General features: G+C 41.7%; 1 protein-coding gene and 1 long non-coding RNA gene across 11 annotated transcripts in view; one reads left to right on the top strand and one right to left on the bottom strand.

Moving 5' to 3' along the window:
* LOC308194748 overlaps nt 1–15,286 on the top strand; it is a 310,853-nt gene that overhangs the window by 111,246 nt on the left and 184,321 nt on the right. The window lies entirely within an intron of this gene.
* Nucleotides 1–15,286, bottom strand: part of TBC1D9 (TBC1 domain family member 9) — a 71,759-nt gene that overhangs the window by 48,299 nt on the left and 8,174 nt on the right. For 2 of the 6 annotated variants that reach the window (XM_080590929.1, XM_080590930.1), the window contains exon 1: nt 4,511–4,834. The exons of the other annotated variants lie outside the window; for them this stretch is intronic. In XM_080590929.1, coding sequence (XP_080447055.1) covers nt 4,511–4,637 — 127 coding nt within the window. In that variant the 5' untranslated portion in view covers nt 4,638–4,834. Of the gene's footprint in view, nt 1–4,510; nt 4,835–15,286 lie in introns of those variants that run through there. 6 annotated transcript variants of the gene reach the window in all.

The following is a 15,286-nucleotide window of genomic DNA, read 5'->3' as shown; positions in this document are numbered from 1 at the left end:
CCATGAATTAACCATACCACACCCTCAGTCTCTTCCTGTAAGCTGTGAACACATTGCTTTGCTGTCAATTATTAGTTGCACTAATTCCTTGCAATGCTGTTCCCAAATAAAAGCCTTTGGCTAGCATTACCACATGATAGCAGAAAGCAGATAGAGGAATTTTTAACCTGTTTGTTGTATCAGTACGCAACATGCACTTAATGTACAAAAAAATGAGCCTTTTAGTTATTCATAAAGATTACGACCTGTTCAAGACCCTTACATCCACGAAAGTAGCATGGTCATACAGTGCACAATGCCCAAACGATGGGAGGGAGGTGGCTTCACGTTCTGCCCAGCTGATACAGGCTGCCCTACAACATGCTGGACCCTCTCGAGAAGGAAATATTTCACACAGGCCAAACCACGTGCCTGCACGGGGAAGGTAGCTGACCATCAGGAAGTAAAATAGTTACGAAGAAGAGAGGGTTAAAAACAGCTGGCACCTTTGAGAAAACTCAAAAGAGGAAACAAAAGAATTTTTCGTCTTCCTTTTGTTGACCGACAGGGAAACTCTTGAGTGAGCGTCACCCAGAAGCAAGATAAAGGAACTACTTGCAAGGCACGAAACAATTTCATGACGGAGCGCGCTCATCAACCATCAAATATTTTTAAAGTAGGGAAGTACATTTTTCAGTCTTGTCCTGGGAGATTAATGCAGCATGCAAGATAATGCAAGTTTGCAGAACAGCAACGAAAAAAGGAAAAAAAAATTAAAACCGATTTACAAGTCTTTCCCATAGTTCTTAGATCAACAAATTAAAACAAAACCTAACCAGCCCTTCACTTAAGGCATGCTGACATGTACACAATCATTTAAAAGCGTCCAGGCCCTAATTCAGTCTAAAATGGCTTACCACAGCTCAGTAAAAAAGCTGTAGCTCTTAAGCAGACTGACTATTCAGACATTTTGTTAGCAGAGATGACTTCTTCAGACTCACTAATTAGGCACTGCCCTGACACAGAACAAGATGATCATCATGCTTCTAACATGCTACAATCCAATATTAAAATAAGTGCAGAAAATGCTTCTAACGTCCAGATGAGTGTTGAAGTAAGATGGCTTTCTCTGTTCTACTAGTTTATGTAAATTGAAGCCAAGAAGAATGAATCTGCGCAGAAAGGGCTGAGATTTCCCCATGTATCCCTGAGTGACTGATACTACCTTTCCAGCAAAGGATTGCTGCACTCAGAGTGGATCCAGAAGAACAGGTAATGTGAGTACTGCTCTTCTTCAAAGCCATAAGAATTACTTTCACCCACCCCCCAGGCTATATAAACTACTTGTTTTTAGACTACAGTGTGTGGAAAGACGTGAAAGATGCGTTCCTCTGGACTTAGCTCTGGTGATGGTAACCTCCCTGCACAGGAGGAGGGGTAACACTGAGACCTGGCAGCCTTCAAACACATTTTTGCAGTCACAGCATCCAACCACAGCACAGTCTCAAGAAGTCTGTACTGGCTCCCCCCTCACTCCGAGCCACCTCGGAAAGCACTCCACCTCTTCCTTCAGCCTTACCTACACAATGGCACCGCAGCGCAGCCCCAATTTACGTTCTTTGAAGTCAGACAGATGGAGAGAAGGGTGTTACACTTAGTCCAGCTCAGTCTGCCTACTGGCTAGTTTCACAGCAACCCTGGACTTGAAGGCAATGCCAGAAAATCAATGCTCCTCGTTGTTGAACCATGGTTTAAGTTACATAGCGAAGCCATCTCATGTCATCGAGCCCACATTCTCATCAATTTGAAAGTCAATTATCATTCTACAATTTAAGACAAATGCCTTTAGTCAATAATGAGGGAGCACAAGTCAGCAGAACTTAGATTACAAGGAAAAAAAAAAAGGTGACAGCTGTACCTGCATCTTCTCTTGAATACATAAATTCAGACCACTCTCAACCACAATGAAAATCTTACATATAAAATTTTTAATCAAATTCAGGGACATGTGATCTTGTTTCCCACAGAGCAATGAGCCAAATTTTACACAACATTCATGGGTGGATACCTTTTTAGGCTATTATCTGAGCAAATTTCAGCACCATATCACTACAGAATAGAAGATTAAGGAAAAAAATGAAAGGGTCCTTTTTTTCCCCCATTTCTCTAACATAGACTTGATAACCTCAAAAATCCATCACTAGAGCTGTATCATTATCTACAGAATTTCCCACAGTGCGACCCTAAATGCCATCATTATTAGAAACTACATACCCCATTAAGTGTTTCAGCAGGGTTTGTTGTTGTTTGGAACTTTCAGGATCAGTTAGGCTCCCCTACACTTTGCCTTTAGCCAGTTCTGCCTATCAAGAGTGGGCCACTGGCTTTCTTTGCCTGCACTGGCCCTCAATGGGCCAACCACAGCCATTAGAGCAACCAGCACAAAATTCCAGGATTGGTATTTCCAGGGAAAACAACTAACCATAAGTTCCTCTTCTTACTGTGCCTACTAAGCTGGGAGTAGTCTGGCTACTCCACAGCCCTTTCTTTCTTCTTCACCCACCTTTTGTCCACCACTGCATCACAAACCCATGCACTAACGTGGCAAGGTCTGACAAGGTCCCATAGAGGCTTTTGAGACTGCCAGCGCTGATAACTCCTACAGGTTAGTGCTGGGTGCTTGTTTAGCTATGGTTCTGGCAACGTACTAAAAAAAACTCCAGCTCTTCCCCCCAGGCATCATATAAAACAAGCAAACAAAATCCTTAGAAATTATTTAGCTACTTGTTGCCATTACCTCAATCCCACCACAGCTGCAATTCCATGCAGATAGACCCTAATAAAAGCTACATGAAAAGCAATTCTCAAACTATGCTTAGAACTTGTGCATTCTAAATCAATATTCACTACACAGAGAGCATTCACATGCTAAAATAACAGATGCGGCGGACAAAAACTGAAATATCAAGGGGGAAAAAATGCAGAAACAAAGATAGAACTGTTTCTATATTCTGAACTGCTGCTAAATGCTGTCGGCTCATTTGAGCTTCACAAAACAAGGAGCATGCATTTGTGAATCTTGTTCTCACTCAAAGGAGAAAATCTTCAAAGTGATCTCTGTACGGTGGTATCATCTATCACACTACACGCACTGCTGCAAGAAGGCCTTGTTATACACACACACTGCAAATAAGTTGAAGAGAAAATAAAATTCTCAAAATGCTTCCCAGGAACTTAAGTGTTTGGAAGATTGTCTGGGTTTCTCAAACAATCTCTAATTCAGAGGTGACAAAGTCAGAGAAGTACAGGAGCGCCTACTCAAACCACCTCCACTAAAACAGAAAAAAAAGACCTTGGAGGCCAGTGGGTAATCCAAGGAAGGAGTGTCTGCAAACAATTCCTCAGTAAACACAGCAAGGGTAAAGTTTTGAGGCAAGAAATATTTTAAGTGGATTTGTCAACACTGCCCATAATTGCGAAGATTAAAAAAAAAAAATTACAGGAAAACAACAACAGAAATCTACAGCCAACACAAAACAACTGCTGGTCACTTTCTACGCAAGGTGGGCTTGATTAACCTTTAACACTGAAGATCTCAAGGGCCTACATGAAAAAACACTTTGGAGTGGTGCATTAGTTTAGATTGTAAATTGTTTGCAGGCCCACAGAGTATTCAGAGGTTGAAGAAACACTTAATCTTCTGGTAAATATACCCAGGACCTTGAACCAAACATCGACGCAGTCCATGTGCTTATTTTGATTAGCCTAAGTAACTGGTTTCAGTGCAAGTGGGGAAGGAAGAAACCAGTTTTCGGAGTATGAGCTTGAGCATTTCCTACCAAGTCAAGAAGGACCAATGGTAACACCATTGGGTTCCATATCTCAAGTTTTATAAAAACGTATACGCATTACCTAAAAATGATTAAAGGTCTACAATATTGAGTGAATGCAGTTGTCACGTATGCAGTTGTCAGGAGACCAACATATGTACAACCCAGACACCTACAAAAGTGTTTCCAGTTGACAGAGGCTGAAAACAAAGCATTTGTGGAACAGGCTTTACAAGGGCATCCTAACGAATAGAGAGAAGCCAAAGCAAATGTGTTCTGGTAGCACGTACCTATGAATTACAACTCGGTCTCATTTTCAGGAGCGTGCGTTACGGGTTCGAGCACAAAATCCACCAAGAACCTCAGCAAGTCACACCCTCACGTACCAGGGCATGGACAGCGCTGACCACCCGCACAACGCCTTCGCAGCGGCTCTAAGCCCATAAACCCTAAGGAAAGCCTCAGGGCATCCCCTCAGCGCTGAGGGACGCCGCAGGGGGCCGAAGGGCCGCCGGCACAGCTCGGAGGCCGCCGGGGAGGCCGTGCGGGGCGCTGCCAGCCCGCAGCCCCGGGTGGCGAAGGCAGCTCGCCCCCCAGCACCCCCTGAGGGCCCCCACGTCGCACAGCCGACCCGGGGGGACCCCAGCCGAGGCGGACCCGTCCCCGCGGGCGGCCCTGCCCTGCCCTCCCCCCGGCCTTACCCGCCAGTCCCCCGCCGCCTCCATCGCCGCCGTGCCCCTTCCTCCTCTGGAGGATGAAGTAGGGGTTGGCCCGCTCCGTCACCCACAGCGCGTTCGCCAGCAGCACCTCCTCGGGGTTCACCCACATGCTCCCGCCGCGGACAAAGGGCGTGCGCCCCGCGGGGCCTCACGCACGCACCGGCCGCCTCAGACGCCACCATGCCCGGCCGCCGGGGAACGGCGGCGGCGGGGAAGAGGAGGAGGAGGCAGCCGCATGCCCTCGGCGCTGCCGCCGCCGGGCGCGGAGGGGCGGCCCCGGCAGCAGCCGCCGCAGCGCCCAGGGCAGCGGTGACATCAACGGCCGCCGCCGCGCACCGCCCCCAAGCCAACGGCCCGCCCAACCGCCCCGCAACCGCCCGCCCAACCGCCGCTCCCCTCAGCACAACGAGGAAGCCTGCCGCCAGCCAGCCGCGCGGTGTGCCGTACCTTAGCAGCTCAGGTTGCTGAATAAATTCAGTCTCAAAATCACGAACGCGCGTGTTCCGGGCACAAACTTTTCACGGAGTCCTTAGCTTTACGGTAGGGCCATCCTGCAGCTGGTGCCGACTCATGGTGGCGTGGAACCCGACCGCCGATGTTCCTCATACAGAGGCTGACGCCTTGTCATGGGAGAGGTGACTCCCCACCTGAGGTGGCAGTCACACCTCTGTCACTGCGTGGGCAAAAGGTCCGGGAGAGGAAGCGGCAACCTGAGGAACACTCCTCGCATTCGCAGTGGGCCATGGTAAACATTTGCTGTTCGCACTAAGGCAGGGGAATATAATCCCAATGGGAGTGCAAAAGGCCTTCTTCACCCTTCCAGAATTTATCGTAGAATCGTATTAGTTGGAATTCTAACATTGCTGAAACGACCTCACCCTTTTAACTGGACGATTAGAGGGGGAGAGGGGGAAAGTATTTTTAAAGAAAAACTCTGAACAAACAAATTTCTTATAACTTCAGAAAAAAAAATTCAATCTTCGCTTTGGTTTTGTTTTGACCAACTCTATTTAAGACATATTTCTTCTCAGAAAGAGCAGTCAGGCGTTGGAGTAGGTTGTCCAGAGAGGTGGTGGAGTCACCGTCCCTGGGGGTGCTCAAGGAAAGGTTGGACGTGGTGCTGAGGGACATGGCTTAGCGGGTGATGTCGGTGGTAGGGGATGATTGGACCAGATGATCTGAGAGGTCTTTTCCAACCCTAATGATTCTATGATACAGCAAGTAGACTGAAAGTTAAATTCTAACCTGGCAAAAAGTAGTAGCAAAAATTCTTAATAACTTCCTTTACTAAAGGCAGGATGTCACACACAAATGGCTTGAAAAAGTTTCTGTGTTGTCACAGAAGCACGGATGGCATTACGTTCTTGTACTTTTATCACTGCCAACAACTTGTAGTAGAATTACTATGGCAGCACTGACATTTTAGGTCAGTGAATAACCAAACCTGAAGAATAACTGAATAATCCTGCTGCAGTCAGAGCCAGTGATGAAGTTAATCTTGTGGTCCCTTGAGAAGGAAAAGATCACTTACAGGTGTTAGGAAGCCCTTCTGTCTCCCACGCCTAACTTGGGCACAGTTATGTTTGCAGAACTGTAAGCACTGAAGACAGCTGCCAGGCCTTAATAGCACCAATTAGTCTGTTTTATATCTGAGTACAATGACATACATTAATGGCATAAAGAGCACCAAAAACAGTTTTTAATGTCCTTTGTATTTATTTCTGTTAAGCGCTCTGCAATATTTTAATAAATTTGGAAAGAAGCAAGATGTCATCCCTCAAGCAATGACATTTAAAATTAGGCTATATTGTGTCTTTTTGTTGCTTTGTTGCTGTGTTGTAGATAGCATCAAGGCATTTTTAAATAGAAATCTGATCCGCTTTCACAGTAATGAAAAAACAAGTGTTGTGCTATCATGGCTGACCTTTCTCTTAAAGCTAATGCAAATATTATCTCCTATATGCCAAACATGCATTTTTTATCCCTTATGTAAAATACTTATCTACACGTATTTTTTTCTGGATTTTAGTTGCCCATTAACAAGTTTCTTTTCTATCTGGTACTCTGGGAACAAAATGAAGAATTAGAATAGGATTTTTTAAAAAAAAATCTTAAATGCAAAATGGAAAAAAGAAAAATCAGTATTGGAATAATTGACCCAGCTTGTATTGCAATATTTTGTTAGAAACAAACAAAACTATATCAGGTTGGAACCTCAGTGTCGTTTTAATTTTAACTGGGAGTATTTGAAAGTCTCTGTGCCATTAGATTTAAAACTTCAACACATGCCCTTCAATTTGGAAGAATGTATTAAAGAAATGGTTAAATCAGGAACAGATATTAATACAAACCAATTAGTTACTTCTTATGTTATATTATAAACACCTTGGAGAAGAAAATAAACATGATTCTAGTCCTTATGTGCATTGTCATCAGATTAATGGAGAATAACAGTACCCAAGTAGGAAAAAGATTAAATAAAGCAGGCATTTTACCATTTATTCCCCCAAACACCTCCTTACAATTGGCCTCTTTTTTAAATGCAGCTAACTGGCATTTGTGAGTGGTACAAGACAGCCATTTAACTGGCTAGGGGCAAAGATAAAATATCATGTAAAAATTTACCTTTGATAAGTGTACACACTGTTCAGCTTAGAACAATAGCCATACAGGTCCTGCACAAGGGCATACCTAAGCATAGGAAAGCACCTAGTCATCACTATCTAGAAGCTTAGATCCTTGGACTGCTATAAATCAACACCTTATTTGTACATGGAGAGAGCTGGTGTTGAGCTTCTTGTGACAAGTGTTTTACTTTATAAATGTTGCCTAAGGTTTAAGAAGCCAGAGGACATTGTGTTAGTTACGATGTGGAATGAAACAGGACATAAGAAAGAAAAGGATTTGAGATTTCTTACTGCATGGTCAACTCACCTGCCACAAAACTTAGTGTTTATATGCCTGTAACACTGTTTATTGAAGCAACTAGAAGCATTCAAAAATAATGATGGCACTTTTACCGTGCTCCTGCAAGTACATATTACAGGCACTTCTACAGATGAGACTGAATCATAGGAAATAATTCTTGCTTCGGGTCATCCAGGAAGTCTGTTGCAAGGATGCAAGTAAAGGTACTCAAATCCCAGCATCCACTACCTGCAGTTTTCCACTTCCCAGCTCTGGTAACGGTGTCCTTCAGACTCCGAACCAGGGCCACTCACTGTCAAGCCCTTTATCACTCCAAAATAATTTTATAATCCTTGGGTCTAGTGTCAAGAGCCATTAATGGACTGATTGAATTGCTGAGCACCTGCTGTAAGACATACCTTTTTTTATGAAGTATAACACTCAGCACATGTGAAATATTGCACCCAACTGGAACACAACCTGCTTGATAGGAAAGAGTTAACTTTCTGTAGGATTTTGGCATTTATTCAGTACCAGGCCATCAAAAGTACCATTTGCTATCCTACACCAGGGTTGGGCAGGTAGTACACCAAGAAGACTGCATCAATAAATCTCCCAAGGAAATCTGGAAACAAAGTACTTCAAAGTGAAATAGAGCAAAGGAATTAGAAAGTAACCCAAACAAGTCCCAGGAGTTTTTCAACAAAAAGAGAGGGTACGCTCACCAGCATGAAAGCAACCTGGGAAGACCACGTATACCCTCACTGCAGAGGCTAGATAAACATCTGCATCTCATTAAAGGATGCCGAAAAGGATTTCGGATTTGTTGCTTTGCTGAAGAACAAGGACACTTTTTTTTTTTTTTAAATATCATTGTCCTCTCTGTAACCTTTCTTACCTGGCCTTGTATGCCGTAAACAAAAACATTTATTGGATTCCCCATTTATTTTGCTCAAGTTAAAAGTGATTTCAAATTAACAGGCTAGCAGCAGGGTATTCTGTTCTTATTGATGTGGTGATTCTTACAAAGGAAACATCCAACATTTCTTCCAGGTACCCAAAGAGTGTCAGGGTGGATCTTCACCGAGCTGCAGTGGTTCATTTTGAATTTGTGACAACAGAGGTTGAACAGAAAAGCAGTGTTGACTTCAGAGGGTCCCAGGCATGCAGCAAGGCAGCAGGGAGAGCACCTGACCCTCTCTCAGGAGATTTGGACAGTGACTATATTTTTCTTTGACTAAATATGCCTTCGTAAAGGCATCACATCAGGAGGTCTGTTACAGCTGGGTTCTTCTACGTTTGCATATCTGACAGGAAACATCAACTCTGAAGATAATACCCAGCTGTCTGTTTTCTCTTCCCAGCATATTTTCATTGCCTGGAAAGACTGTCAAATTCAGGACAAACTTACCAGCTTTTAGTCTGAATGAGGAATCTAGATTTCCGAGGAAGGTCAATTAGAGCAGTTTCATATTCTGTGATGCATTTTTACACTTCCCTATAACCATAACAACTATTCTTGAGTATGCCACTCACTACTTTTTGCTCTCATTATGAACGAAAGCTTTTTTTTAAGGCCAGTTTTTTGTTATATTCTGCCAGTCTCCCACAGCAAAGGTACAGCTTACTGATAAAAAGCAGTTCCTTTCTTTTTGGCAAGGCATTATATTTAACTCCGCTGTTAGGTACAATAACAACTGCTTTACTCTTTGTAAAGCACTGCTGTATACTAGGCTCTTCACAGCTGAGGTAGCCATCTGCCCACAACCCACACGTCGGATTGTGGCCTACCTCGCTTGGTGATATGCATCAGATAAGACTTACCAGCTCTCCTGCCACGTCTATTCTATCCTTTGAACTCTGACAATTTCTGAAGAGTAGGTATCAGAATTGGACACAGTATTTTAACAAAGCTTCACCTTTTTTAAAAAAAATGAAATAAGATCCTTGCTGCTTTTGAGAAATTCTTTCTGAAATGCCTTGCTTTGACATAGCACTGCACTGGGAACACATGAAGTGCTTTATCCTAAGTCTTCACCCAGGAAGAGCTTTCTAAAGCAACCACCCTTATTTTGGATATAACTGGCACTCTTTGCCTTACACTTGGTTTATGGACTTTAGCACTGGACTGTAGTAGAATGATCTGTGACTTGTTATAGCAATGACCTTACACCAGTATTTATTATCCTGCTTATCCCTATGTCATTCATAAACATTGTCAGTAAAAATCCTTTAGTACAATCCTAATCATTTAGATTATTAAAGTGATACATGGACTGCTACAAACCATCCCACTCAGTATTATCCCCTTGTTCTAAAATCTGTGGATTCATTTTGTACCCAGTTGTTCAGACCAAGTTAATTCCATATATAACGTCTTTACAATTAGAATTGCTTTGGCAAAATCCAGACATTTTTCAACTCTATCTATCTATATTGGCCAAAGCTTTTACCCTGCCAAAAAAAGAAACAAGCTTTATTTGACTGGACCTAATTCCATGAGACCACACATCTACTGTCCAAAATAAAATATATTCCCTTTCTGTAAAAATTTCTTAATATTATCCCAGATAAATCATTCTGTCATTGCAACAAAGTTCAATGATAGACTAACTAGTCCATGGTTTGTTAGGTCTAACACACTAACCAAAGCTTGTTCTTTTTAAATGTGGGAACTACCTCAGTATACAGATGAGTGTATCAAAATTTCAACATCAGCCATCTTCCAGTGGAATGCAAATAGATTAAATAAACCCAACAACTAAAATTCCAAAGACATTATTAAAGTTTACTACAACCAAATAAAGCTGACAATCAAAGTTGAGAAGGAAAACAGCCCATTTGAATATGCCTTAGGAGGTTGCACACGGTTGAGCTAATGTTACTAAGCTAAGAGGAAAGCCAACAAAAGTTTGACAGCAGCTGATATTTTTTAAAAGCAACTGCCCTGAAAAAAGGCACTCTTATACTTTAGTGAGATGCTAGAAAAAAGGGTGGGACACATGTTGGTAACAGCACAATCTGCCTCTTTGTTTCAGGTTCAGCAATCCAACTACATTTTGCACGTTCCTGTTAGCACCTTTAGGAGCAAGCAGTCAGTCACTGAACCAGCTCAGCAAGAAGCTTCATTGGCACTGTTTCTTCAGAGCGATAGGAGTGAGAAAGCTTGAAACAACACTGGTAAGGAATTAGATTTATTCTGAAGACTTTGGTGGTATAATCGCCTACTCTTGTAATTCGTAACTTACTCCTGGTGGAGATGATAGATTTCCTGAGGGACAATTCAAGTTATATTGGACAACAGAGAAACTGCTGGACTTAATTTGGTTTTAAGTGTTAATGCTCAGTGATTACTTACCTTAAACCTTTTCATGAGCTACTTATGCTAAGCACGTGAATTTGAATATTTTATGTCATAAGACTTAATTTTGCTCAGTCATAAACTGGTTAGGTTTGTTTATCCTTACATTCAATGTAAATTTTGTTTACCCTCCAACGACATTCCTTGCTTTTCTATGCATTTTGTTACTTGAGTTATGCTAAAATAGATTGCAAATTATTTAGAGAAACAACTTTCCATAAGAAGTAAGAACTGAACCTGAGTTAGATCTGTAGAAAACCAGGAGGCTGAGGTGCTAGTCAATCCATTTACTCATTTGTGTAGTGAATAACTTGCAGAGTTAATTTAATTTGTAGTTAGTTTACTCTAGAGCTTTCCTCAGCATTAGTCTGGGAAAGTCTGGGATCTTCAGCAATTGCTTTGGTTGCTGAAAGCAGAAACCTGAAAAGTGACTCAGAAATCTCATAAGCATAGCTGGGTAGGGAGACATCATGGAGCAGACTGTAGAATTTTCCCCTCTGGTTTAACTTAGAAACTTAAGCTTAGCTTAGAGTCAATAAATAAGAGTCATAATAATGTATTACAATGATTGCATTTCTTGTGTTTAATTGTAATGCCTTTTACTCCTTAGCAAATAATCCCATGCGGTTATGGAGGGAGTCACCACATGTTCATTTGTCAAGTGCTGGCACAGAGGTGGTGACAATTTGTGGGTGGGGATTAGCCTGTACAGAGACTGTGTGTAAACAGTCGGGGTGTGCGCGTTTCTTTGTGCTTTAACTGTTTACCAGTTATTTGCCTGGTAATTGAAAATAGCAGACAACACTAATGTGAGTTAAGATACTAAAATTTGAAGAGCTGACTTGCTTTGAAAAATTCACATCAGTTCCAGCTGAACATACTCAAGTCCCCTGCAAATAATATCATACTCTGGGTAACCCAGGAGGGCAGGTTTGCCATAGCAGTTGATCCACATAACCTCATAAAACCAAACTCAAATCTGTTTGTGCTAATTTCCTGAATAGACTGCATAAATAAATACTGACCTGGATCACATTGTGATATTTCTTAGTTTCACAGATTACCTAGTCTTATAAACCCATGATTATACGTAGGCAATAGTAGTGTATTTAGCTCTGAAACATAGAAGAATGCATGCACATATACATAGATATTTCTTAATCCAAAAAGAAAATGAACGTACTAAAACACCATGACAAACATATTAGAAAACAGTAGTCAGGAATAAGAGCTTTATTCAGATTTTTTTGGTAGAAGTCTACATTGGAGTTAATTCAACTTGCACTTAATTCAAATTGCACTTCAGTGATGCAGTTTAGTTGCAGTTTTAAATGTCTCAGAAAAATGAGGTGAACAGGAGAGTCAAGTTCATATGTAAGAACTAAAAGATTTGGGGAATTCCAAGCCTTATATGCCACTGAGATACTTAATTTTACCTTTGAGGTATCTCATTCTAGAGTAGTATCCCATTAAAAGGCTAACATCTGTTATTTTGTTCTGTTTACATCCATCACAACATTAGTTTTTGCTACCTTACCCTGCCACCCCAAGAAAATCCAGCTCCCACTATTGTTTCTCATGATGGAGAAGGTTAGTTGATGTGACTCAGATGCCACATGGGCACAGCTACAGAGAGCCTGTCTTCATCTTTGTTTCCTTGTTAATTAAGCTGCAATAAGTCACACACAAATATAGCACTGAAGACAAAAACATCTCTTTGGCAGGCTCCCGGCTGCTGCTCTTCCTCCATCCCACTCCTGGCTGCCCACCAAGCAGCTGCTTAGAATCTGGGATCAGAGTTTGTCTCTGCACAAGATGCCTGGTCTTACTGACTGCAGAGCTATTCTGGGAAACTGGCCAGCTTCTAAACCAGTCTCCTCATCATCACACAGCCTCTGATTTGAGAAGCATTTTGAGCTAGAGCTAGCCTAAATAACTGTAAGCTGTGATGTGACCTAGGCTCCAGGTTAATCCAACTTAGTACTTGCCTGCTTTTCAGGCATCTTAAGATCTTCCCACAGTCCCCCCTCAAGCAAAGACAAGCTTCCCTGTATTTGTGGCTTTAGATTAAAGCACATCAGTACAAAGCGCCATGTTACGTACTCCCATACACATGCAGAAACAGCAAACACTTAAAACCAACACAGCTGTGCTTGGTGGAGGCTTGTACCCTGTTTGGATGCAAGTATGTAAGAATTTTTGCTGCTGCTGGTGACATCCTCATATATCATTGCTTGAGTTCAGGGCAAAACTTTGCCTTTGAGCCATTCCAGTATCTTTGCAAGAGGCTAAGAAGAAGATGCGTCATTCTTCAGCCCATTCTTGGATATGGACAAATGAAAGTGAAACAAAGATGAAAGAAATAGAAGGGGGAGAACAGAGACTGAAGTAGTCTAAGGACAAAAGAGATGTAAACAAATAAAAGCAGAGAAGCTGAAAAGCACCTAATGAAAGTATATGGAAGAAAGAATAGAGAAGAACTGGAAAGGGTTTGGAAGAAATCAGAGTGAAGCAACACACAAAGGATACTTTCTCTCTACAGCAACCAGGAAACAGTTTTTAGTGGTACATAACCACAACAGGAAACCACTTGCACCACTTTCATTCATTTTTCTAGCTATGACTAAGCACAAAACTATTTTACAACAGGTAAAGCAACTTGTTAGTCTTCAGCTATGCTGAGTAGCTAAGCATATCTTTAGGCTATAATCTTTGTTTAGAAGTATTAGTCCATAAAATATCACATGCCAACATAGGAAAAGGTAAGTCTCCTTTCTAATTAATTTATAATCTAGCTTAGACCAACTCCAAGCTGAAATAAATATGGGTGCAAAACATAGAAGTTTTCTATTAAAAACAGGCCACAGCTTTTAATAATATTTTTACCACGAACTCTGAAATAACTATTACATCCTAAAATCCCCTACTGATAAAATCCATTGATTTACACATAATATAAAACTAATTCTGTAGAGAAATATATATGTAAGCATTATTAACAGCTTTGTAGAACAGATGCTGTTATTGTCCCCTTCTGGGAGATGCCAAATGTTAGCGGAATATCTGCTGACCATGGACTTTTTTCCTTAAGTAGCTTATGCAGTCCTTTAACTAGACACCGTGGATAACCTAGAGGCACTCCTGTCCCCATTTTGTGTTCTGGGAGTGAAAGGACAGATGGTGTCACCAAGAGATCAGTGACAGTGCAGGTGATGTACACTGATGATCCCCAGAGTCCACGGGAGGGCCAGGAGGCCACAACACAATATCCTTTTGGCACCCACTTGTAGGGGTGGGAGGTTGGCCTTTGCACTCCGAGTTTATGGAACTTGCACAGCTGGCTCAGTCTATTCCTCTGTGATTAAAAGAAGAGCACCATTCAGAGGCGGGTTTTAAGAAATAAATCACTAATGTGACTGATGCACAGCCCCTACGTTCAGTTTTGTTCCTAGAGCATCTTTCCCTTCTCTGTAACTCTGACCCTCACACACATCTGTGGGGTTGCTTGTAACCCAGTCTATATAATCAGCCTGGTGTTTGCAAAGGCCAGGAAGAGGAAAGTCAATGCCTTTCCCCCACTCTGTACTGTTCACATGCAGCAAACACCTCAGAAAATGGCAAATCCACTTCACAACAGAAAATATTGATTCATTTTTTCATAAGATAATCATTAAACTAGGTACAATCCTAGCAGATATTTCAAAAGGTGCATATGTAATCTCAAAAGGTTTTATAATGAATATAAATTTTCAATATATTTATATATTGGAAAAAAACCTCAGAAGTAAGTTTGTTGTGATCTGAGAGAAGAAGCCACCAGGAATACGTTTGATTCTTGGTATGGCCTTGTGACTTATTTTGTGTTTTGCTCTGAGAAGATGAATTGTAATTGCTCTAGGCAAGAACAGACATGGAAAGTCACTTGTGTCTTGATCAGACTTTCTTCTTAAACTGCACAAAAAGGTAAGAAAACTTGAAACTGAAGCAAGTTTCTATAGAAGATGAACACTGGCTCACACACATGCACACAGTAACTTTGTATAGCTGAATGTCCTGTTGTTGCACACAAGTTTCAGCAACGCAATCACAACCCTTCTTCCACGTTATTTTTTTCCAGAGTGTTTTCTTGTCCTATATATTTTTGTGAAGACTGATGGTATCATCTGAAATTCCTTTCTACAACCTTCTGTCTGTAATGCTAAATGCACTATCTATGCTGGACGTGGTTTTGGCCTTGCTTTAGGTCTGAATCTATGAGTATTAAGTCTCCCAAGAAACACAAAGTGAACTTATGTTTTGAGACAGAAGACAAACACAAGATAGGGCAATAACATGAATGATCACCACCCTTGTTGGTCATTTCCTGTAATAGGTGATCATCAACGGGGTAAATTCAGTTTAAACTTAGTTATCTCACTTGGTCCGGCAGATGCAGAACTGCACATTCCTAATGCAGAGGGACCTCAAGAGTGCTCTTCCATACGGGCCCT

The sequence above is a fragment of the Anser brachyrhynchus genome (genome assembly GCF_964034855.1).
Source record: "Anser brachyrhynchus genome assembly, chromosome: 4".
In the NCBI taxonomy this organism is placed as follows: domain Eukaryota; kingdom Metazoa; phylum Chordata; class Aves; order Anseriformes; family Anatidae; genus Anser; species Anser brachyrhynchus.
The sequence above is the reverse complement of the archived record's forward strand: the minus strand, read 5'-3'. Positions and strand labels throughout refer to the sequence as shown.